This window comes from Callionymus lyra, chromosome 5 (assembly GCF_982586985.1).
Source record: "Callionymus lyra chromosome 5, fCalLyr1.hap1.1, whole genome shotgun sequence".
NCBI lineage: Eukaryota > Metazoa > Chordata > Actinopteri > Syngnathiformes > Callionymidae > Callionymus > Callionymus lyra.
The window spans coordinates 13527741-13554056 of record NC_141822.1 but is presented as its reverse complement, the minus strand read 5'-3'; the positions used below and the strand labels follow the sequence as shown (position 1 = coordinate 13554056).

At 38.8% G+C, this 26316-nt stretch overlaps 1 protein-coding gene across 1 annotated transcript; it reads right to left on the bottom strand.

Annotated features, from left to right (window-relative positions):
* Positions 1 to 39: 39 nt before the first annotated feature.
* On the bottom strand, positions 40 to 25726 carry tprn (taperin). Its single transcript, XM_087791031.1, has 4 exons — positions 23681 to 25726; positions 3014 to 3209; positions 2676 to 2800; positions 40 to 1688 (listed from the first exon to the last, which is right to left on the bottom strand). The coding sequence occupies exons 1-4, from the start codon at positions 25574 to 25576 to the stop codon at positions 1626 to 1628; spliced, it is 2280 nt and encodes a 759-aa protein (XP_087647157.1). The 5' UTR covers positions 25577 to 25726; the 3' UTR covers positions 40 to 1625.
* Positions 25727 to 26316: the final 590 nt, after the last annotated feature.

Below are 26316 nucleotides of genomic sequence, written 5' to 3'. Positions count from 1 at the left end.
TTTCTGCTCACATGATCAGAGACGGGACACGTTGCTTTATTCATTCTATTTATTGACTGTTGATCTGTACATTTGTGACATGATTCAAATGTTGCCCCCAAAAATCATCGACGACAGGTTTACAGAAAGCACGTCTGCTTCTACGAGAATGACGGACACGCCGCTCACAAGGACAGTGGAGGCGGAGCTTCTGCTGCACCACCTTTTTTTTTTTTTTTTTTTACAATGAAGAGGTCATGTGACTTCTGGTAATGGCAACGGTGACTTCTTTTCTGGCTGTCAATCACTCCGGTCTCAACAGATAGATTGAGAAGACGAAGGCAGGCGATTGGTCTGGAGGCTGGTCATGTGACTGCTTCACTTCAGAACGTTTAACTCGATGGATTCTGTATTATTGTTCTTAAATATTTTAATATCATTATTAATAGTAGTATTTTTCCATTATATTACACTTTTATTTTTTACAGATTCAAATTTTAACTGGTATAAATGATTAGATGTCAAACTTGTTTCTCTCATTAATTACAGTTTTTTTAATTTAAAAACAATCCTTAATGATAAACTAATATTTTGTCAAGAGCCGCACCAGCATCCAAACACAATCACTACACATGGCAACCTTCAGTCTTCCATTAAGTGGTTTTAGTTGTTTTTTTTTTGAAGTTATAAATCACTGGTGGAAAAACAAAACGTATCTGGCTGTTTTTAAGTGCACGTTTCAGTCAGGTTTGTTCCCCCAAATAAATGTGCAAAATAAATCTAAAAAAAAGCAATGGTTGTGCAAATGAACGGAGCAGACACGGGTTCATCCGTGGAGACGAGCGAGAACGATGCGTGGAGAGTGTGTACAACAATACTGGCTGAAGGAGGATTTGTGATGCTTGTATCATCTTGGCAGAGTTTAAAAAAAAAAAAAAGAAGGAAAAATCATGTTCCCCATTTATAAAAAATCTGAATTTAAAAAAGGTCATACGTACATTCACGCTCACACATGCAAAAGTAGAAATGTTGAAGACAAGAGTGGAGCTTCAGTGGAATGTCAAGAGTAGATGTCGTCGGACGGTTTGTAAACCTCGTGAGGTGTTTCTCCAGCACAAACATTCTCCACTGACATACATACAGACATTTTTTTTGGCCAAGGCCACTTTTTTTTTTTCAAGCATTTGATCAGTTGCTACTTCCCCCCCAACAAAGACTCCTCTCTCTTTACCGCCACCTGCTGGCATCCAACAATCATAACGAGTTCGTCATAAAACACGACACACACACACACACACACACAAAAAAGGCATTCAGTTCTTTTCATACATGCAGATACAAAAAACAGTTGTGGCACCCTTGTGTGTTTTCTTTAGTCCTTCACAGTAACACTGTCCTTGCAAAAACACTGATCTGGGTTCAGTCGAGGAGGCGGGCGATGGACGAGACAAACAGATCAACTGCACGAGTCAAAACAGTCCAGCTGCTTATAGAGTGGTTCACGACGGGAGGATCAGGTACCATGACGATCGAAGCAGCTTGATAAGACGGTGGCAGTGTTTTCTCTCTCTCTCTCTCTCTCTCTCTTTTTCTCTCTCTCTTTCATCGCGTGTTCGTATCGAGTGGCGTGTTCAGACGCCGAGTCATCAGAAGTAGAGCGCCGGCTCGCTGCTGTAGTCGGACAGAGACGAACTGTCGGCCGGCGTCAGCTGCTCGCGGAAAAACACAAGAGATGGTTCATTAAAAAATATTTATTTATATCTATTGATTGGTATTTCTTTCATGTTATTCTTCTGTAACGTTTTTTCTCTGCTTGATTGTTCACTAAAATATTTCTTTTTTCCTATTTAAAATACATTAATTGTTTCTACACCAATTATTATGATTTTCTCTTAATATTACAGATCATTTTTTTACCCCCATTTATACCTTCAACATTTAAGATTTACAGCAAAAATATGTTTAATTCACTGCCTTTAAATTGGGATTTCATTAATTAATTTATTATTTTATGTTTGTATATGTTATTATTACCAACATCGGGTTGTTTATTTTCCATTGTTGGTGTGTTTTTTAAATATACATTTATATTTATTGTCATTTTTGTATGTCAAACAAAAACACTCAAAATGTATGACAAAACCAGACAAGATCTTTTAAATAATTGTTGAAAAAAATAACAATCAAAAATTAAACAAAAATACATTTACACAACACCACAACAAACTAAAGTAAAATTGTGTAATCTTGCTCCAATTTATTATGTCCATATATAGTTTCTATTTTGTAATTCCTCCTCCTTTCTTTTTAATATACAAGTTAGTATCCATCTGTCTGTCTGTCTGTCTGTCTGTCTTTAGTCCATCGATGGAGGATTTAAACTCCTAACGCAGAGTGCAATTACCCTACTGGCCTGTAGGCGGCCAAAGTCCAACAACTTCCGCCTTTTTTGCCGAAATTAAGATTCAGATAAATATATCAAAAGTACAGACAGTTTTGCACTTGGTGCTAAAAAAAGAAATAGACAAAGTTTTAATCACCTCTTTCCAAAATAATTAATAAATGTGATTTTTATTATAATTTGATTTTGATTTTTTTTTTTCCTGACACAGATACATGGACCGACGCAGCATGAAAATATGGACCGGTGTCAAAACATTTATGTAAAAGTAAAAGAAAGAATTGTAGCTTCTCACCATGACTTCCTCTGTGATCAGAGTCTCCTGGGCAACGGCCACTTCCTGGTAAACACTGTCTTCTTGTTTGTATTCCTGCCAAGCACTGAAGTCCACGGAATGTTTGGGAACATAGTTGGACAGATCTGAGGCAAGAAAAAAAAAAAAGTTACCATCAAAGTATTTTTTTTTTACACTTCCACTTTTAACCAGTAGGTGTCCCTCTCGCCTCACATTTTAGCAATGAAACGACTTTTCTATTTGTTTTAGTATGAATCAGTTCAGCTCAAACAAGCAGGAATATTTGATGGACTAAAGTATTATGAGAAAGAAAATGGATTCAAAGACAGTTCTCTCACCGTTGCCATTGCTGTTGGGGGAGCTGGAGAATCCGGCTCTGGGGATGTGGATGCGTCCCACCATGCTGGGCAGTTCTTCGGGCACCTTCAAGTCCGCTCGGCCCTCCTCGTCTTCCTCGCCGCCGTCCCACGTGCTGGTCTCTGACGGGTACTCGTAGGTGCTGTGCAGGCTCGACTCGTTGAAGGAGATGTTCAGCTGAAGGAAGACAGAAAAAAAAAAGATATTAAAATATATTTTTTGTAATGAATCCACAGCTAGAAATAGGGAAACATGGTAATAATTTCACTTATCTTCGTATTTATCAAAACATTAATATATTTCTTTAATGTATATCAAAGAATATTCTGTTGTTGAGTTTCTCTTAATATTACAGATCATTTTTTACCCCCATTTATACCTTCAACATTTTAGATTAACAGCAAAAATATGTTTAATTCACTGCCTTTAAATTGGGATTTCAGGAATTAATTTAGTACTTTATGTATGTACTGTATATGTTATTATTACCAACATCGGGTTGTTCATTTTCCATCGTTGGTGTGTGTTTTTTAAAAATACATTTATATTTATTGTCATTTTTGTATGACCAACAAAAAAAACATAAAAATGTATAACAAAACCAGACAAGATCTTTAAAATAATTGTTGAAAAAAATAATGAATTTCATTTATCTTCATATTTATCAAAACATTAATATATTTCTTTAATGTATATCAAAGAATATTCTGTTGTTTTTGAAGAAAAATCTTGTTTTATTTTGACAAAACTAACCAAATTTATCACTGAAGGAGGAGGAAATGAAACAAAAATGTATATTTTATACTTTTTGTTTCCTCCATTTATACTGTATTTTTAACTCCACCTCTGATGTTTATATTATTATGAGTACTATTATCATTTATTAGTATTATTTTTATTTATTTTCATTAATCATTGTTTTTTTCTTTTGTAGTTTCTTTAAAAGTATATATTTTTCCCCCCTAACTAGTTTTTTCGAAGCCTGGTGTCTGTCCCAGCTACCTGGGGTGCGAGGCAGGAGAACAACAAATGGATTTCCAAACCGTGGGAGGAAACAGGAGTGAACTGTAACCAACCGCTGTTAACAGTTTCTAATGTTGTCGCTCTCGCTGATAATCAGACGGTAAAAAAAAATCACTACGGTCGTTAAATCTCTGCCTGCACAGCAGAGGCAAACATTAACTCGCTGTTATTTCCTTATAGCGTCGTAATTACCATCGTCTCCGCCCGGCTCACACTGCAGGGAGCAAACCTGAGTCTCGTACTTTCAACTGAATCCAATGTGACCACATTTGACCCGCAAGCTAATCAAGCTAGTTTTATTTACTGAGTTAAATCCATCAAATGTATTTGTATATTTTAAAAAGTATCTTTATTTACTACACTACCTTTAACAGGAAGTATACGTGTGAATGCAATGTGAGTTTTCCTCTAAATGGAAGTTGATAATAATTGTTGAGATATATAACGCCTGAAGCTAAACGATTACAAAAAATAAAGATTTAAATTCCAGCATCAAAAAAACAAACGTGTCAGAAAAGTTTAGAAAACTGTTCCTGAGAGAGTTTGAAAGAGTGTATTTAGCTCTGAGATTATATTTGATTTCACATCATTACACTCCTCCCAGCTCTGCACACACACACACACACACACACACACAGTTATCCTGCGCGGCGGTCAGCTGAAAGCTCTTACCGGCGTTGAACCTGGCACCATCTAAATCTGCAATAATCTCCCTCACAAGGCCTCGCGCCAACACAAGCACGGCCTCAGACTCTCGCCGGTCCAGAACCGATCGTTCGTCTACGCCCAGGATTGGATCATTTTAGGACCTAAAGAACTCCAGATTCATCCGACATCAGGAGTCTCTCTCAACGCTTCTGGTCTCTCACGGACGATCCAGGATTATTTAAGAGTTTAGTCCAGGAATTATTTTTCTGGGTTTACATGTATGGGTCATCAGTCTATCAATAAGTGTTTGCAATAAGTGATCTACAATTAAGATTATGGGATTAATTATCTTATCGGTTAATTAGAACCAGCGTTCATTAGTGAATGGAGAGAAAATGATCTCAGAGCTGGAGATCTTATACTGTGTAGAGACATTTATTTGCAATAAGATCCCATTGATTTCATGCTTCATAATGGTATCATGATGATCAGTGAGAAGCTTCTTGTACGAGGCTAACATGTCTTTAAATCAGGCCAGACCAAAAAAAAAGGTTGTGGGCCAAACAAATGTACATCGATCTTATAGGAAGTCTGAGTATGATATTGTCTTTTCAGTCTTTCTCACTCTGTCTAAATTATATCTGTGTTCGCCCTCCGTCACCAAACAAATATGTCTCTCGTCTTATCTTGAATCAGGAGGGCTGGCTCTGTGGTTGAAGATGGACTCACTGGTGACAGTTGCTGAGAGGAGATCACTGGACAAACTACTGTCCATCATGGATGATGACAGTCATCCTCTGAACACTGTCATCAGTGAGCAGAGAATGAAGCACGGATGCTCCTCCCATGATGCAACACTAATAGACTCAGGGACTCGTTTATTCCGCGTGTTATTAGACTGTTTAATTCTGAGTTTGGGGGCAGGAGTGGAGTGAAAGTATGACTCTATTCTGTGTTAATCTTTGTATCCTTTTTCTTTGTTCATTTTCTTTGATCTATGTTCTTTATCTTTAGACTTAGATTGGGTCATCTCGTACTTTCTTTTTATTGCACTTTGTTCTTGGTCTTGTTTTATGAATCTATCGTCTGCTTGCTGTGTGCTGGAAAAACAATTTCCCGAATTTACCTCTAGAGGGATCAATACAGTTTATCTAACTATCAACTACTGACTTAACACTGTAATATTCATAAGTCACCATATGTAGACCAATAATCTACTCAGGCCACATAAATGAGACGGTTTGATGCTTCAAATAATGACGCTCCAGCCTGAATCGTCGCCTTCTTGAAGCTGGTTCGACATTTTGAGGTGTGGTTTCTGTTTCTGTTTCCTGTTGCTACCAGAAGGTCTTGTTCACATCGTGAAGTTTTTTTTTTCTCAAACCATTTCTGATGACTAGAGCAGTTTTTGCGATACGATGAAACACACTTCTTTTAAATCCATTTCCAATTCAATCCAACGAGAGGTTGGCTGCACCAACGGACCCAAACTAGTTGGTAGAGAAACCCTGTGATATTTGGGGTTCGAGTGCCAGCCAGAGGGATCTCGATGTGATCTGCCCCTCACTCGTGAACAAGACCCCAATAAACCCCCCTTCAAACTGGGCATTCAAGCCGTTTCACAACGAGCACCATGGTGTCAGATTTAGAGGAGCTGATTCTAATTCAAAACAACATTTTGGACAGTAATGATCAACACAATTCCAATAAACTTATTTACAACTTAAGTTAAAGTCATTTTATGTGGCCAGTTATGACAGTTCAAATCTAAGTAGATTAATGTTTGTGTTGATGAAGATGTTCAAACTAAGATAAAAAGATGTTTAAAATATGAGTGAAACTGGAGTTGGTTTGGTGAAGGAGCAGGTATTTAAGGAAAATTGAGCGTGAAAGAAAGAAAAGACAACATGCAATCAGACTCATACTTCCCGTTTCTGAGGCAGTGTCAAAAACAACCATCCCATAATTTGAACTCACCACAGCGGGCGGTGCCCTGGACACCTCCATTATGTCCTCAACCATCAGCAACTTCTCTGATAACTTCTTGGAAAAACAAAAGGTGGCGACACCGTTTTAAAATCAGTCAGATGAGGGTCAAACTAGGAGAAAGACAAACGCACTGCAACAGTATCGCTGCTTGTTTTACCGACACAGGGATCTTGGAGACTATATTTAGGAGGAACACACTTGTTCTCCTCCTGTGGCAAGTCTTAAAACAAACCCGAAAAAAAAAAAAAGAATCAAACCGACATCCTGTCTTAGAGGAAGTCTAGAAAAAAAGGCCCATCAATAAATCAGACTAACCACAGGCTCGCTTCCCTTTTCTCTGTCTCTCAGTTCATGCGGTCGCTCGTCCGGGAAACTCATCTCTGAGACAGAAGAGTCGACACCAGCAGAGCTTGTGCAGGGTCAGGTCCAGGACTTTATTGGCCCATGATATCTCTCTCTCTCTCTCTCTCTCTCTCTCTCTCTCTCTCTCTCTCTCTCTCTCTCTCTCTCTCTCTCTCTCTCTCTCTCTCTCTCTCTCTCTCTCTCTCTCTCTCTCTCTCTCTCTCTCTCTCTCTCTCTCTCTTCTCTCTCTCTCTCTCTCTCTCTCTGGATGATGGCAGAGCTACACAACTATAGCTTCATGAGGTGCATGAATGAAGCATCATATCAGTGTCTGCAGCCATTTGTTTACATCAGACGGTTGGTTTAAAAAGTACACAAAAATAAATCATTAAGACTTAAACCAAAGACACGAATCACATCCAGATTGAAATCAACAAAAAGCTGCGAGTGTGTGTTTCTGTGTGTGTGTGGATGTTTGTGAGTGTGTATGTGTCTTTGAGTGTGCATCTGTGTGTGCATGTATACGTCTGTGCGTGTGTGGGTATGTATGTGTGTGTGTTTGTGTACGTCTTTGTGTGTGTGTTTGTAAATCTGTGAGTATGTGCTTGTGTATGCATGTACACGTCTTTTTGTGTATGCATGTACATTCTTTTGTCCAATTAGCCTCAGCAATACAGCTATTATTCATAAAAAATAAATAAAAATAAAATAAGAACAAGAACAAGTTTTTATAAAAAGAAAGAACAAGATGATACAATCTAAGTCTAAAGATAAAGAACATAGATCAAAGAAAAATAATAAAGACAAAGGATACAAAGACTAACATAGAATAGAACATCATGATACTTTTACTCCACTCCTGCCCCCAAAACTCAGAATTGTACAATTGAATAGCCGAGTCTGTGTGTGTGTTTGTGTATGTCTGTGAGTGTTTGTTTGTGAATCTGTGAGTGTGCATGTGTGTTGGAGTGTCTGTGTTTGTGTGAGGGCATGTATGTGTATGTGTGTATGTGTGTGTGTGTATGTCTGTGAGTGTGTGCTTGAGTGTGCATGTACACGTCTGTGAGTGTGTATGTGGGTTGGAGTAAGGGGAAGTATGCTATGTGCGTACGTGTACGTCTGTGAGTGTGCGTCTGTGATTCTGTGAGTGTGTGCATGTACTGTATGTGTCTGGTCGTTTGAGTCTATGTTTGTGTAAGTATTTTTCTCTGTGTCTGCATGTTTGTGAGAATGTCTTTGTGTGTTTTTTATGTCCATGTCTCTAAGTGTGTGTTTGTGTGTCTGTGGGTGTGGATCTTTGTTAGAGTGCATGTGCCTGCGTGTGTTTTGTTAATGTGTTTGTGCGTTAGTCTGTGCGTGTGTTTAAGTGCGTGCGTGCGTGTCTGTGTGAGTCCGTGCCCGTGTGTGTGTGCAAGTGTGTATCTGTGGTAGTGAATCTGTGCATGAGTGTCTTTGTGTGTGCATGATGTGTGTGAGTGCATGTGTGTGTTTGCATGCGTGTGTCTATGTTAGTGAGTGTGTGTGTCTATGTTAGTGAGTGTGTGTGTAAGTGTGTGTGTCTATGTAAGTGTGTGTGTCCATTCAGTAGAAGCCACATTTGGGTAAATGAGGGCAGTCGTGCCGACTGGCCTGGAAAACAATTCCTGGCACTGGCAACATCTACTGGTGCGACAAGACTGGAGTCACAATCTATCTGACAACGCTCACGAAAACATGATGGTTTTGATGATATTCCAACTGAAAATGGCCTCTTTATCATAAACAGATATTTTTTAATCAGATAAACTATAACAGATGATTTTACTGACTATAGTTCCTTTATTGAAATAACCGTGAATAGATCAAAACATTTACTATAAAAACTCAGCTCTTAAATTCACATTAACTTGTAAATAAAAAAACATTTTAAAATATCTTTAATACAAAACCTTTAAAGTAACAATAGTCATGGTTGACATCGTGACGAGTCCACGAGTAGTCAAGCAATTAGAAAACATTGTATTCATGAAAAATAACTTAAAATACACCAAATAGTGGACAAGATAAAATACTATAATCAGTTTATTCTACAGTGTTTCAAGATGAAATCAAGATTTTATAAAAAGAGCACAATAATCTTAAAAATGAAAATAAAGGCTCATAAAGAAATAACACTTTTGTTAATTAACCCTTTCAACATCTTAATTTAGAATTTATTTTAATGTCAAAGTTGCTCCTCAGACACGATGTGTCGCGCCGTAAATACTACCTACTGGTCAGAACTGCGTGCTCTAAATAAAAAGCAGTATTGCTGACTGAGAGAAGTTCTTTTTATAGTTAGAGAAACTTGCCAGCCAAAAACTAAATCAACTAATCTGTATTCATTTTATTGTTTACATTAAGATTTAATGTCACACTTTTCTTGAAAAATATAAAGCTAATTGTTTGGTTTTTTTAACCACTAATAATGATTCATGTGTAAAGGTTAATATTACACAAAGGGATATAAGGGGAACTATCACGACCCACATTAAAAATATATGTGAATAAATAAAGAATTGAATAGATTTTCAAGGATGTAAATAATGTAATGAGTCTAGATGGGTAATAAAAAAAAGGATTGTAACAAAGATTTTATAAAAAGCCAAAAAAAAAGGTTGAACCGATGATATCCAAGGTAGAAAATAGCAACTTCTCAGGAAATTAAACATCATCGTGAAAGAGTGAGAAACACATGCAGCGAGTGTTGATCACTAGGTTGTATTAGCAGCAGAGAGAAGGTGGTTCAGGCAGACGTGGGATACGAGCACAGCCAAGTGTAAAAAATCTGTGTTTACACTCGCTAGTCTCCAGACGGACTGAGTCACAGCCACAATACTCTTTGGAACCTGTGGGTGTGTGTGTGTGTGTGTGTGTGTGTGTGTGTGTGTGTGTTTACCTGCGCGGTCCAGCCCGGGATCGCTCGGCTGATAAGAGACGTTGGAATAAAGCCGCTTATGGAAGGTAGAGATATGGGAGCAGTGAGTCATTGTGCTGTAAGGTAGGTGCGGACACGCCCGACAATCACTACAAAGAACATGCCAAGTTCAACTTCGGGGCATTTTCCATGTTCCGCTCATTAGAAGAACCAAAGAAGAATAGAAATATTCAACAAATAGAGATTGTCATCCATCATCCATAACAAAGACTGATATTGTGACTCCTAGGATAAAGAGTTTTCATTCTGATACGATTTAAAGTACAACAACCAAACTGACCAACACTAGGCGTGTGTATTGGCAAGAATCTGGAAATACGATAGTATCACAATACAGGTGCAACGATACGAAATATTTTGATACTGTAGTAACAAGGATATATTTGTAGTATTGTCGAGTACTTGACTCCGGTGTTGCAGAATTTTTAGACCACATGACTCTTGACGAAGTCGTAACTATTTTGAATTGTTTTGATGTCCAAACATCGGCTTTAAAAGCTGCTGGAGTCGATTGTATCCTCTGGTTCTCAGTCATCACCAGGATCTCACAGGATTCCTTGTTCATTTAGCTGCGGAGGACGTAAGGACTGCTGCCATCTATTGGCCGGAAGTTGAATTGAAACCCAAAAATGAACAAACGACGAGAGCATATAACAACAAAAAAAAAGAATTATTTTACTTTTTTGACAAAAAGATGTTTGTGCTGTTTAATATTAATGCAGTATGGTGAAGAAAATATCCACTTTTTTTCTTTCTTAAACCTTTACCCAACAGAGTTGTTTCATATTATCGTCGGTCAGTTAATCCTTCGACACATTAGTGACTTGTCATGTATTCAATGATATCATTGTTTCCTTGGGGAGGATTAAAGAAAACAGAAGAAATGACCAATATATCGCAATCTTTTACATTTCTAACAGGGCAAGCAAGTAAGTAAGTAAGTTATATTTATAGAGCGATTTTCTAGACCAGTCTCACAAAGCGCCTAAACAATCAAAACAATACACAATAAAATATATTCTTAAAAGGTCAAGACAACATCAAGACCAGCACAGGAGTCTCAGAGAATCAAGGAGAAAACCTGCACGAATAAAAGTGTCTTCAGATGTTTCTTGAAGAAAGAAAGAAAGAAAAGTTTAATTTATTTAATTTCTGTTTGATTATTACTCCCTAAAAGGTGTTATTTAAAGAAATAATACAGGATTGTCTCTGAAATATCATTAGCATGTGACCCCTGACACAACATCAATAACTCTTGTTTTAGTCAAGCTTAAGAAAGAAATAAACTTGTTAAGTAAAAATAAAATGAAGATATGAAACTTAAACCCTGTATGAAACTTTTCTTAGCAAACAAAAAACACTGCTGATTCAGCATTATGCCGAGATGTAATTTCCATGAATTCCTGTTGTGTTCTCAGTTTTATCTTGACCTTTAAAGTATATACTTTATTGAATATTGTTTTGATTGTTCAAGCGCTTTGTGACCCTGGTCTGGAAAAGTGCTATATAAATAAAAATGACTTACTTACTTACATGCCATTCTATTTAATCGTTTTTATGTGAAGGTTGGTCAGTGAATATAATACTGACATTAAACTTGTCTGAGGTGCAAAAAAAAGGTGATGAATCAAGCGGACTCTGAACATGACGCTTCATGAAGCTTTATCAGCCCATCACTAATAAAATCACCACAACATGAATGGGTATAAAAGGAAAGTAAAAGAATATATGAAGCAGTAGTACCGGGTTAAGGTTAAGTCTAGAAATAATTACATTACGTTAAAGTGATTCAGAGTAATCACGGGAATAAATAAAACGAGGTTCATTGATTAATTTGCTTATAAAGACAATAATACTTAATGTAAAAGTAAATTATCTTCACCTACGACTTCCGTTTGACCAATTGGTTTTTCCTACTGTGTGAAAAAGTTAGAAAACTATATATAAAGTTAATCACAACAAAGCCCCTGCTGCCCCAAATTGAACGTTGCCAACAGCTACATGACAAAATAACAACCACGAGTTACAGGCCTCGTACAAAAACACACAAAGTTGTACACACTAAAAAATTATTTTGTGTGAATAAGAAAAACTTTATGAAAAACAAGCCACACCTTCCCTCATGTTCTGGTTGTATTGAAGACTGAGATCATCTCCTGAACAAAAGGTCATACAAATAAAAAAAAAAACGCTTTTAAAAGCACGAGAATCAATGGAACTACAAACACAATGTATTTTCTGTGAACTATGAGACGTCATTCTGAGCCATGGTTGGCTGAGAAAAAGCTCCACGTGTGACGTCAAAAGGTCTCTGAGAGAGCGAGAGTATCTGCTCTTATCCTGGAATCCTAATGATGAGATAGAATGGCCTCAGTTTGTGTTGCCCCGGCGACAGGTGCCATGGATATACGACGACAGAGGGGAAATGGGAGAGTGGAGCTAGACAGACGGGGGAGGAGGTGGAGACGAGCGACTGGTTTAGCTGGTGTGAGCGCAAGAAAGACTACCTACAGCAAAGATGTGTCCATGACAACGCATGGAGAATCGACTATAAAAATGTTTATATGACGGACATAACTCACACGATTGTGACACATTTTTCTTAGTGAGAACTTGGCAATGATGGATGGATTTATAAATAAAAGGAAGTGTGACTTACCTTAAACTCTCCATTTATATATGGGAAAACTACTTTTATTCAACTTCTCCTTTTAAACATAAATTCCCAGCCGATTCATCTTACTTATGCACCGACACACACTAAATAAAACATGACTATGACAGCTCACTGACTTCTGATTACACTTTTTACACATTTGCAGTCTTTGCCAGATGATAATAACAGACTAATTGTCAAACTAAATGTATTTAATAAAACATTCTTGTGTGTTAGACCAGATGCTAAGAAATTGGTTAAGAGAATAAAGTCGTACAAAAATGCTTTCGTTACGAGATCAAAGTCGTACAGAAATTCATTTATTAAGAGATTAAAGTCTTACAGAAATGCATTTATTACGAGAGCAAAGTCGTACAGAAATGCATTTATCACGAGATCAAAGTCGTAGAGAAATGCATTTATTACGAGATCAAAGTCGTACAGAATTGCATTTATTACGAGATCAAAGTCGTACAGAAATGCATTTATTACGAGATCGAAGTTGTACAGAAATGCATTTATTACGAGATCAAAGTCGCACAGAAATGCATTTATTACAAGATCAAAGTCACACAGATATGCATTTATTACGAGATCAAAGTCGTACAGAAATGCATTTATTACAAGATCAAAGTCACACAGAAATGCATTTATTACGATATCAAAGTCGTACAGAAATGCATTTATTACGAGTCAAAGTCGTACAGAAATGCATTTATTAGGAGATCAAAGTCGTAGAGAAATGCATTTATTACGAGATCAAAGTCGTACAGAAATGCATTTATTACAAGATCAAAGTCACACAGAAATGCATTTATTACGAGATCAAAGTCGTAGAGAAATGCATTTATTACGAGATCAAAGTCGTACAGAATTGCATTTATTACGAGATCAAAGTTGTACAGAAATGCATTTATTACGAGATCAAAGTCGTACAGAATTGCATTTATTACGAGATCAAAGTCGTACAGAAATGCATTTATTACGAGATCAAAGTCGCACAGTAATGCATTTATTACAAGATCAAAGTCACACAGAAATGCATTTATTACGAGATCAAAGTCGTAGAGAAATGCATTTATTACGAGATCAAAGTCGCACAGAAATGCATTTATTACAAGATCAAAGTCACACAGAAATGCATTTATTACGAGATCAAAGTCACACAGAAATGCATTTATTACAAGATCAAAGTCACACAGAAAAGCATTTATTACGAGATCAAAGTCGTAGAGAAATGCATTTATTACGAGATCAAAGTCGTACAGAATTGCATTTATTACGAGATCAAAGTCACACAGAAAAGCATTTATTACGAGATCAAAGTCGTAGAGAAATGCATTTATTACGAGATCAAAGTCACACAGAAATGCATTTATTACGAGATCAAAGTCGTAGAGAAATGCATTTATTACGAGATCAAAGTCGCACAGAAATGCATTTATTACAAGATCAAAGTCACACAGAAAAGCATTTATTACGAGATCAAAGTCGTAGAGAAATGCATTTATTACGAGATCAAAGTCGTACAGAATTGCATTTATTACGAGATCAAAGTCGTAGAGAAATGCATTTATTACGAGATCAAAGTCGCACAGAAATGCATTTATTACGAGATCAAAGTCGTAGAGAAATGCATTTATTACGAGATCAAAGTCGTACAGAATTGCATTTATTACGAGATCAAAGTCGTAGAGAAATGCATTTATTACGAGATCAAAGTCGCACAGAAATGCATTTATTACAAGATCAAAGTCACACAGAAATGCATTTATTACGAGATCAAAGTCACACAGAAATGCATTTATTACAAGATCAAAGTCACACAGAAAAGCATTTATTACGAGATCAAAGTCGTAGAGAAATGCATTTATTACGAGATCAAAGTCGTACAGAATTGCATTTATTACGAGATCAAAGTCACACAGAAAAGCATTTATTACGAGATCAAAGTCGTAGAGAAATGCATTTATTACGAGATCAAAGTCACACAGAAATGCATTTATTACGAGATCAAAGTCGTAGAGAAATGCATTTATTACGAGATCAAAGTCGCACAGAAATGCATTTATTACAAGATCAAAGTCACACAGAAAAGCATTTATTACGAGATCAAAGTCGTAGAGAAATGCATTTATTACGAGATCAAAGTCGTACAGAATTGCATTTATTACGAGATCAAAGTCGTAGAGAAATGCATTTATTACGAGATCAAAGTCGCACAGAAATGCATTTATTACAAGATCAAAGTCACACAGAAATGCATTTATTACGAGATCAAAGTCGTAGAGAAATGCATTTATTACGAGATCAAAGTCGCACAGAAATGCATTTATTACAAGATCAAAGTCACACAGAAATGCATTTATTACGAGATCAAAGTCGTACAGAATTGCATTTATTACGAGATCAAAGTCGTAGAGAAATGCATTTATTACGAGATCAAAGTCGTACAGAATTGCATTTATTACGAGATCAAAGTCGTAGAGAAATGCATTTATTACGAGATCAAAGTCGCACAGAAATGCATTTATTACGAGATCAAAGTAGTACAGAAATGCATTTATTACGAGATCAAAGTCGTAGAGAAATGCATTTATTACGAGATCAAAGTCGCACAGAAATGCATTTATTACAAGATCAAAGTCACACAGAAATGCATTTATTACGAGATCAAAGTCGTACAGAAATGCATTTATTAAGAGATCAAAGTGGCACAGAAATGCATTTATTACGAGATCAAAGTCGTACAGAAATGCATTTATTACTAGATTAAAGTCACACAGAAATGCATTTATTACGAGATCAAAGTCTTAAAAAAATGCATTTATTCCGAGATCAAAGTCGTAAAGAAATGCATTTATTACGAGATCAAAGTTGAACAGAAATGCATTTATTACGAGATTAAAGTTGTAAAGAAATGCATTCATTACGAGATCAAATTTGAACAGAAATGCATTTATTACGAGATTAAAGTCATACAGAAATGCATTTATTACGAGATCAAAGTTGTACAAAAATGCATTTTTTACAAGATCAAAGTCGTACGGAAATGCATTTTTTACAAGATTAAAGTCCAGAAATGCATTTATTACAAGATTAAAGTCGCACAGAAATGCATTTATTACGAGATCAAAGACATACAGAAATGCATTTCTACTAGATTAAAGTCCAGAAATGCATTTATTACGAGATTAAAGTCGTACAGAAATATATTAATTACGAGATTAAAATCGTACAGAAATGCATTTATTACGAGATCAAAGTTGTACAAAAATGCATTTATTACGAGATCAAAGTCGTACAGAAATGCATTTGTTAAGAGATCAAAGTCGTATAGAAATGCATTTATTCCGAGATCAAAGTCGTAAAGAAATGCATTTATTACGAGATCAAAGACATACAGAAATGCATTTTTTACAAGATTAAAGTCCAGAAATGCATTTATTACGAGATTAAAGTCGTACAGAAATATATTAATTACGAGATTAAAATCGTACAGAAATGCATTTATTACGAGATCAAAGTTGTACAAAAATGCATTTATTACGAAATCAAAGTCGTACAGAAATGCATTTGTTAAGAGATCAAAGTCGTATAGAAATGCATTTATTACGAGATCAAAGTCTTACAGAAATGCATTTATTAAGTAAGTAAGTAATTTTTATTTGTATAGCACTTTTCTAGACCAGGGTCACAAAGCGCTTGAACAATCAAAACAATATTCAATAAAGTATATATTTTAAAGATCAAGATAAAACTGATAACACAACAGGAGTTCCAGAACTAGATCAAAGTCGTATAGAAATGCGATATGATAACATCTACATTTTTACAGCCATGCTGTTATAAAACAATCCTATTCAACCAACTTTCAAAGTTCATCCACTAAATCGAGCGTAAAACGAGAAGAAAGCTGCCAGCACACCGTGAACTCCAGCCTTCGCAAAAGTACCACAGAAGAAAGTCCATCTGTGAAATGCTAAAGGTATCCATGGTGTAGGAGTAACTGTGAGGGTGGAGTGTTGAACAATGCTGCTGTCAGGTAAATAATTAAACACTATGGACTTTCACACGTGTGACAATGTAAATGTCGGCCTTTACTCTTCATAGTTGTTATCCAGTTACAACTAAGGTAAGGTAAGGTAAAACTTTATTGTTTTCATCCTGGATTCTTTGCTTGACTTTCACCAGACATGATCCTGACCATGGATGATTGACGAGGGAGCATTTTATTTAGAATAACTACAAAAAAAAAGTGTTGTTTAAAAACAGCCAGTTCATAGATTTCAAGCAACATTATGAGACTCGACTCACCAGCACCAGGCGTGTAGATAATTCATCAGTCAAAGCTGTTATTAGGGTTTTTTCCATCAACAACCAAAGGGTATCCATTTATAATTAACTCTGACATCTCTATCCAAAACTAACTTCGCTCGCAGCGATGGCATGTCTTATTTTGAACGTGAAATGAAGGATCTTACTTTAAGCTTAGTTAAAATATCAGGGACACGTGGGGCGGGAGTCTATCCCAGCTAGTCGGGGAGAGGGGCGGGCTCACTGAGACCAGAACCGCACTCACGCCTATAGAAGTCTAAGCAACTTCTGCTTAAACTGAAACAAAAAAATACCTATTGGATGAATTTTCACGTGAAAATATTAACTCTCCCATTAGCAAGAGCGTCTTCACCGCTCAAATCTGTCAACCTTTTAAAGACCGTTTCACTCGCTCTCGCCGTCTGGATCTCAATGGTAAACTTTAAAAAGTATTAGAAGGTTGACACTCTGAGTCTGAACTTCTGTAAGGTTTGCTTGATGGAGAGTAGGGCTGCACGATATATCGGAAAAAAAATATCGACATCGCGATGTTGGCACGTGCGATATGCATATCGAAAACGTGCGATAATTTATTAATTTTTTATTGTATAAATCAAGCATTTCTTAAATGCACACCTCGACCAATCAGTGTCACGTTCTGTAAAGTTGTCAATTTGTACTTATATGTCCCCGTTGAGTCTCGGTCTAGTTGCTAGGCTCGGTTGCCATGGCGACGCATCTTGCCGGCGGTATATACACGGAAGACTAACCTATGAGCTACTCAAACACGAGTGATCCAGTCGCTCATCTCTCTCAGCCCCCTTTGCTAAAGCAACATACTGTTAGTGCTTTTCGTCTCAGTAGGTTTCAGCGTTCTTAAAGGTTGGCCAAAGTTTAAACCTGTCCGTCTTCGCCGTATGCTAATGAGCTAAGTTGTTAGCATCAGGTCATTGATAAACCGTTATGTGTGCGGGTACAAGGAGGTGGGATTTATTATTGATTTGGTGATATCGCGTCGCGCCGGCGGCTCCTCTCTGATGTCGCTCAGTTTCGCGGGAAATATTTTTTTCCTATCGTGAAATAAACAAAAGAAAAATATCGCATTGTTTTCCTGATCCAAACCCCGGGACTTCCACTACAGTACTAGAGACTGTGTGCGACATTTTTAGGTGAAAGAAAAAATATCACGTTAATATCGCAATTGAAGAAACCAATATCGAATAACGCACTTATTTCGTGCATACCCTAATGGAGATGTTTATTTAAACTTACATGAAGACAAAAGTCAGGAACAACTGTACATATAAACAAAGGTGTAACATGCTGCCCTGGTGGAAAAATCAAGCTCCTATATGTGTCAATCCGAACTCTTCACTAAACTTTTTCTCAATAAACTATTTTTTCAATTATGTGAATAAACAGCGAGCTAAGATGAGCTGATCATCGTTGATCAATACTAGTCAAGTGTCCAACGATCTTCAACGAGTTTCATGACGTATGGATGTCCTAGAATTCAGTCAATTTCATGCACACCTCGCTATCGCCAAAGTAAGTAAGTAAGTAATTTTTATTTAAAAAGCGCTTTTCCAGACCAGGGTCACAAAGCGCTTAAACAATCAAAACAATATTAAATAAAGTATATATTTTAAAGGTCAAGATAAAACTGAAAACACAACAGGAGTTCCAGAAAATCAAGGAAAAACCTGAACAAATAAAAGTGTCTTAAGATGTTTTCTTGAAGGAGTCAGTAGATCATCAAACACAGAGGGAGAGGAAGATTGTTCCAAAGCTTAGGAGCAACAGCCTGGAAGGATTTCTCTACTCTGGTCCTGAACCGTGTTCAGGAACCATCAGTAGATCTTGATCCACAGACCTCAGAGCCCGAGCTGGGGTGTAAGGCTGGATCAGATCACTGATGTAAGGAGGAGTCTGACCATGAATAGCTCTGAAAGTAAGAACCAGAATTTTAAAGTTGATCCTGAAAGAAACTGGCAGCCAGTGAATATTTTTAAGGATCGGAGAAATGTGAGTTCTTCTACTAGAGCGGGTCAGAATTCTCGCTGCAGAGTTCTGAATCAACTGCAGGCGAGACAGCTCCTTCTTTTTAAGACATGAAAACAAACCTGCCAGTACTATCTGTTAATACTATTAATATTTGTCTACCTAGGGCTAGATCATTTCCGTCATTTAAAAAAAATCCAATGTAGTCTCGTGAAAACTCCTCGGAGGGTAGCATACCCCGATCCATAGACTTATATTGACCAATTACTTCTATGTGTGTTTGATTTTGCAAAGATTTTTCTCCAAAAAGGATCCCATAATTCATCAGGAAGAACTGGTCTTGAGAAACAACCAGAATCTTCTCCCTCATATCAGTAAATCCAGCAATACAAACAGGCTTAGTTAAAGGGCCCGAATCCAATCAACTCGCAGCAGGAAATTGAGTCATTGCGGGGAGTGTCTATTCCACTTGAGGGTATTTGATGCAAATGAAGGATTGGCGTCGTACACCGAGCTGCACTTGACCTACATAGCTATTCCACAATTCCTTCCAGATAGAGAGGAGATCACAGGGAGAGCCTGGACGGGCCCCTATTAGCAAGAAGAAGAAGAAGTGTGGCTTCAACACGGAAAAAATGTGGTGGTAGAGCTTTTCGCAGCGACAAGTACCATCTAGGTTACACTGGCCTTGAACGCTGTTGCAGAGCAAGACGTCGAGAGTTTCTCGGCAACTCTGAGTGATCTACTTTTGGTCTGAGGACTCAAATTTATGTGGAACATTCTCTCTTAGCCAAGTTTGGGGAAAAGAGAGGAACTGGAACTCTGATCCCAGGCCCCGTTTTCTTTTTTTTTTTTTTACAAAAGGCTGGTCCGACACAGAAGCAGAAATTCCACACAAATTACGCCGGTCAGTCTCTTTGTAATTGCCACGCTTGAGAAGAACGGGATCATAAAAAATGTGGGCTTTGCTGATGACAAAAAGCGAGGGGAACAAAAAAGTGACGTCTTTTTTTTTGAAAGGGACACGGAGGGATGACAGGAAATCTTCAGATAAAACGCTCTTAATGTAGAGACAGAGGAAGAGTTGAGTCGTCTGATGATGGTCTTCAGGGAGGAAGAGAAGATTATAGTAACAACGGGAAGACTCTCTGAGATGCTTCTTCTCATAGTCAATTCATCAATGCTTCTACCATTTATTTGAGTGCAGGTGCGGGGAAAAAAACCCCCATAAAATACCCAGTGATTCTGCTCTAAACTTTTCTTCTTACATTTTTATCTATCTATTTATCTATCCATCTGTCTATCCGTCTATCCACCTATCCATCCATCTATCTATCTATCCATCCATCCATCCATCTATTGTCTTCAACATTAAGACAAAATTAACTTACAATAAAATCCAATTTCTCAGTGTGTCCAGAGGTCTCAAAAAAATACATGTGCAATACAAAGTGATATAGTGGTTTGATAAAACATTGACATGACATTTGGAAATCTTAAGTAAATCCTAATTATGTGACTTTTAAATGATTCACAAATATAGTATCAACCTAAATATAACATGTGCATAAACATAACCTTCATTTGTGGTTCTTGAAATGTGTTGTTTTTGACAAGATCAAAGAAATTGTGCTTCTTTCCACTAAAAAAGGAGAGAATTCTTTGCATATTTAACTCAAATGGTAATTGAAATAACGTAATGAATATGTGAGACAATGTTTGATGGTTATTTTAGTCGAGCAGATGTTTATTTCCTGTTATATATACATATTTTGTATGTTAATCACTTCGATGAGACAGATGTCTTGCTCTGTATTTGATTTAATTTAATTTATTTATTGCGTCTTCATTGTTCATATTAAGTTCGTTGAGTGTGTAAAACACAACAGATTATTATGATTTAATTCAATTAACATTTGCTATCAGCATATATTTATATAATAGTCCTTTACATGTAGATCTATAACTAAAGTAAACTTTACTATATTGTATGAAACAGATCTTAATGTGTCATCGCCTCCTGCGTGTGTGTTATGTATTCTATAACCAACATTTTTGACGATTAAAAAACAGGTTTTTCAGTCTGTCAGTCTCATCTAAATATAGAGTTCACAGCAGGACAGCATTTATTTGGGGTTTCTCGCACTTGTAAAAGAACAAAATGTAATTTTTGCGACTCCAAAAATCACTTGATAGAAAGATTAATATATTTGTCTCGATGGAACCAGATGTTGTTGCTGACAAATTTTCCCCAACGTGGGAAGAATGAAAGTATTATCATCATCGCGCCGCAGGCGATAGAAAGGGCAGCTCGTTCTGAACCAGACGGAAGTAACTCCACTTCAAAGGATCTGAGAATCAGGAAGATCATTCAGATCACGAGCCACAATTTCATCATCAGTTCCTTGTTTCGTTATATTTTTCTTAACATTTTTATTCCAGGCTTTTAGTCCATTTTTAAATAAGACGGACAGATCCGTCAATTGTGTTGGTTCAAAGATAATCAAACTGCTACACCTACACATCTCAACCTCTCAATAAAAACGTCAAACACTCCTGTCGTAAATCAAGTGATAAAAAAATGCTGTTATTACTTAAGCGTTAATAAAGGCGACTTGATGCCAATCAAAGTGTTTAGTGATCTCGTCCAAGACTTCAAAACTCTTAACTACCAGCCAACAGTAGGGTCAAAGGACATGAAAACATCAACGGATCGTTTATTCCAAAACTATTCTCGCAGACACTTCCACGCTTAATGAGTTCAGCGCCGACATGTACAGTGAGGGACTGGCTGTTCTGAGAATGGGGAGGATTACAACTGACCGGGTCAAGGAACCTGTCTGAGACGCCCAACCTAGATCGAAAGGCTGAGTGCTCAAGAGTATATTCAGCACAAGAAAACAAAAGTACCAACACAAAAATAGCTCGTAGACAGATCAAGCCGGTCGCATATTCTCTCATTGTTCAGTATTTTTATAATGAAATGAAGGTTTTCAGGGATGTGCCTGAGATGTCGACTACTTTAAATGACCTTTTATTTTAACACGGCTTGATACAAACGTATTATAGATTGAAGAAAACACACAAAGTTATTTTATTGTAATATTAATGACACAGATTAGACTCAAGATTGTCATATTTCAATTCCTGCTAAAACAACAAAACACTGTTTTCTGTTCCTTGTTTCATTTTCATTTGTTGAATAATTCTTTTTCTGTTAATTTTACATTTTCCTACGCTATTGAATGCACCATAGCCTCCCCTTCATTGTTAAACACCACTTTTTGTCATCAAACTAATACAGAGAAAGACTTTTAAATGTGTTTTTAAACAAAAAATGTAATCGTATCTTTAGTCAACATACAGTAAATGAGGATTTAAATTTGTAAACTAGATTTCTATCATCATTTCTGTTGCGTTTCCTCATGTGATAATGATTTGTTAATAAGACATAACTAGGGTAAGGGGGGGGGCATTATGGTTTCATCAATGTTCAATAGTAATAATACATTTTTTATTTGAAGGTTTCCTTTCAGCACTAGAGGAACAGGCCGATGAAGAAGCAACAGTAAAAAACAAAAGAAGGACCAAATGTAAAAGACATAAAATGAGTTAAATTGTATATTTTAAAAAATCTCAGTGAATAAGATATAAAGGTGAGTTAAATCATTCAATTCAAGGTAAAAAAAAAAGAGATTTCTTAATGTATTTAAAGTGAGAAAGCAAAGTTCTCAATTCGTTATCACTAAAATGTCTGTTTCTACTGTCATTTAGTCACGACTTCCTTTTAATAAACAAATGTGACAGTCTGAGAACCTGGTGAACACCTGAAGCCACACCTGCAATTTGCATGAAACTGGGCCGACAGCTATTTACAAGGAAAAAATGATTTTCCACGTGTATGACTTAAGGTAAGGGTCAGACCCGCCACGAGTCGCCCCCCCCAGGAGATGATCCTCCGGGAACATCTCGTAAGAAGCGAGATGCAGATTGTGCGGCGGTAAGTGGCCGATGTGTAAACACAGGATTCTAATCCTCTAATCCTGAAACCGGGTCAAGGGAAGGAACGACTTGAAATCGTGGAAGACGGAAAAAGAGGTCGAGGGTTGATTATTACATGGTAATGGAACCTTGAAAAAAAAGGTCTGATGACCAGAAAAACTGCTCAAAATGGTTTGTCAAATACCAGCAGGAGATAAACACCATCAGGTTCTAGATCAGGGGGTGGGAAATTAAAATTCTTCAAGGGGCCACATTCAATTCTGTGAATGTTGTTAGGGGCCATCAAGCAAAAGAAATCGGGAAAATCCCCCCCCAAAAAAAAGGATATTCGTCAATAGGCTGTGACTTTTATTAAGATAAATAGGCTGCAATTTTATTTTATTTTATTTTTTTCAAAACATTTCTTCAACTAACTTAAAAAAATATTTTGAGGGATTAATATATACTCAAAAAATTATCAAAAAGGAGAGTAAGGGTAAATTAGTGTTATGTGAAAATGGAAATGAATAATAAATACAAAATACTCTTTTTAAATGCGTTATAACCATTTATACATGATCCTACTTTGACATTACGAAGGCCACATAAATACAGGTCTGTTCTAGATGCTGGTTTAGAAAGTATCACTTCTTACAGACATTTCAAGTGAAACAGTTTGTGTTAAATTGCCGAAAACACACACACCGTTATTAAAAAACAAACGAGGACCCCTACCTTCTTCCCGGCGGAGCCCATCTTCGAGAGGCAGGACTTGGAGAGGGACAGGTAGCCCCCCAGGACCTCGATCTCCTCCACGGCGGGGTAGCGTTTCTTCAGCAGGGTGCCCAGCTGAGTGTACGGAGCCCCCTGGGTGGGAGTCCCCGCGGGGGTCTCGTCCTGCTGAGGGGGCTCGGGTGAGCTCGGCGCGCCGGCCTCGGACTCCCCCCTCCTCTTAGGCACCACGGTGAAGGTGTTCCCCTTCCTCCTTTGGACCGAAGGGCTCGGAACCGGGAGACGGTCCACTTCGATGTCGTCAATGTTTGTGATTGGCAGGTGGTCTACGGGCGGTGGGGTGGAGGGGGCGGGAGACGGCGGCTGCTGGGGTTCGGCGGGTGGGGGTGACGTCGGGAGGGTGGTATCGGGGCGAGCGACGACAGGTGAGGGGGGGGAGAGAGCGAGGCCGGGAGAAGGCGTGTACGGAGCTACAGTTGGACTTAATGGTGGGTCAGATTTTGGGGGCGTCTTATCCCGAAGAGGTTCTATCTTCTCCTGCTTCGGAAGCGTGACACTTGTTGGTGCCGAGGGGTGACCTTTGGGGTCCAGACCTCTCTGGGAGGGGGGCGACTTCACCGGACCGGATGATGGTGTCGTGTTGGCGGCACCACCCGAGGCAGCGGACGACGACTGGAGGCGCCTTTTGGGGATCACCGTGAAGGAATTCCGGGACTGAAGGCGAAGGTTCGCCAGAGCCATGGCCTGAGCGTCTCCGTCCGGGATCTGGGCGAAGTCCGGTTTGGGGGACGGTCTGAACTCGAAGGCCGGGGTGCTACGGGACATTTTGGAAGAATGGCTGGGGCTTAACTCGCTCTGGGAACGACGGCCTTCTGTCGGGGAACATGGCACGACGACATGTGGACTGACGGTGGACTCCGGGTCTGGAGTGGACCTCCCCTTATCCGGCTCGTCTCTTCTGGAGGAACCGCCGGAATCCGGGACGGGCGACTTTGGCTTTGGCTTCAGTTCCGACAACCACTGCCTCTGAAACGCAGGCTTTGGCACCAGATCCTGACGCGGCTTGGGCCGGAGTCTCGGCCTATTGCCGCCGCCGGAGTCCAGGTCCAGGAGGTTCTCCGTGCTGTGGGACTTCTTCTGCAGCTTCCCGTAGTTGCAGTCGAACTTCTGCAGCATCCGGCTCACCCTGCCCTGTCCCGCACCTGCCCCATAGAGGGCGTCCTCCCCGCCGCCGCCCAGGGTGCTCAGGTTCTCCTCGCTCTTGCTCAACGTGGTGTCATAAATCACCACCTCCTGGGCTCTTATCTCGGTCACAGCACTCCCTCTCCGGTCCAGGAGGTCGTTCAGGGAGCTGTAGCTACTCACCCCGTTTTGCTGCCAGTGGTTGTTGTGTCCGCTTTTCCTCGCGTCCTGGTCCGGGAAGTAATCCGGATCCGACTCGATGATGATGATGTTGTCGGCTCGGATGGTTCGGATCCCCGGCACGCTGCCGTACAGCTCCAGGATGTGCTGGACCGGGCGCGCCGCGTTCTCCTGGTCTTGCCTCCTCCTGCGCTCCTTCTCCTGCTTGATGAACGGGTTCTCCTCCAGGGGGCCCAGGCTCTCCTGGAGCACCAGGCTCTCGGGTCGTCCGGCGTCCGCGGTCCCTTTGTTGTTGGCGAAGTGTTGTTGTTGTCCGGCGGCGGTGTGGTTCCGGCTCGTCGGCGACTCTCTACCTCCTCCTCCTCCTCCGTTCAGGTTCGGGGTCGCGGGTCCGGTACCGTTGGCCGTCTCCGCGCCACCAGACGCGCCGCCCTTCGCCTTCCGCCGCTCCAGGATCTCTCGCTTCCAGGCCGGCATCCTGGGGCTCTCCTGTCCGGCTTCTTGGCGGAGGACTCGCACGTCTCCGCCGCCAGACATCTTTTTTTTTCTCTCTAAATGGACCTTTTTTTTAGACTCGAACCGCGAACCCGCCGCAGCCCCCGGTGGTGGTGGAGCCGTTACGGTTCCGAGTGTACCTGCAGTACCATCTACGCTGAAGACGAACACATCCTGCAGCTGCTCTCCTCTTCCTCCGCTGCTCGTCTGGCTCTCTGCACGTCACGCCCTCGCGCGTCACGTCAGTCCCGACGCCGCTGCTGCTGCTGCTGCGCCGGGATTGGTTGATGTTTCAGAGAAAGACACGCCCAGTCCGAGGCGAAGCTCCTCCCACTGCCATTGTTGTCTCGAGTTGTCAATCAACGAGCCCCGCCCACTCCGAGTATTAACATTGAATCTGCTGTTGAAACAAATCTTTAACATGCTATTAAGATAATTACACAGAGCGACCTGTCATTATATTTTATTTAATACTTTTAAACGTCACGTGTTAAAATAAATATATGAGTTTATTGTTCATCTTGGATTGTTGAGATACACAAATACTTAAATATTAAAGTTATGTATCGTGTTTAATCTTTTTTTTTACTATTTAATAATTAAAAGGAAGATTTATACTCAACCTTCGGAACTTTCAATTCCTCTATTTAAATACGAGATTTACTTATAAGATAATAAAATATATTTCTTTATTTCTATTATATTGGGGTTCAGTAGTTCACACAAAAAAAGATTGAACATGCATACACATAACTAAACAAAAACAATTAAAATGATGAAAT

Bases quoted from the DNA above. Each gene is read 5' to 3' on its own strand.
- tprn (XM_087791031.1), bottom strand. From the start codon at position 25,576: ATGTCTGGCGGCGGAGACGTGCGAGTCCTCCGCCAAGAAGCCGGACAG. The intron at 3,210-23,680 runs GTAGGGGTCCTC...GTCTTCCTTCAG, and splicing joins TGGGCTCCGCCGGGAAGAAG to CTGAACATCTCCTTCAACGA. The intron at 1,689-2,675 runs GTGAGAAGCTAC...TTCCGCGAGCAG, and splicing joins TGATCACAGAGGAAGTCATG to CTGACGCCGGCCGACAGTTC.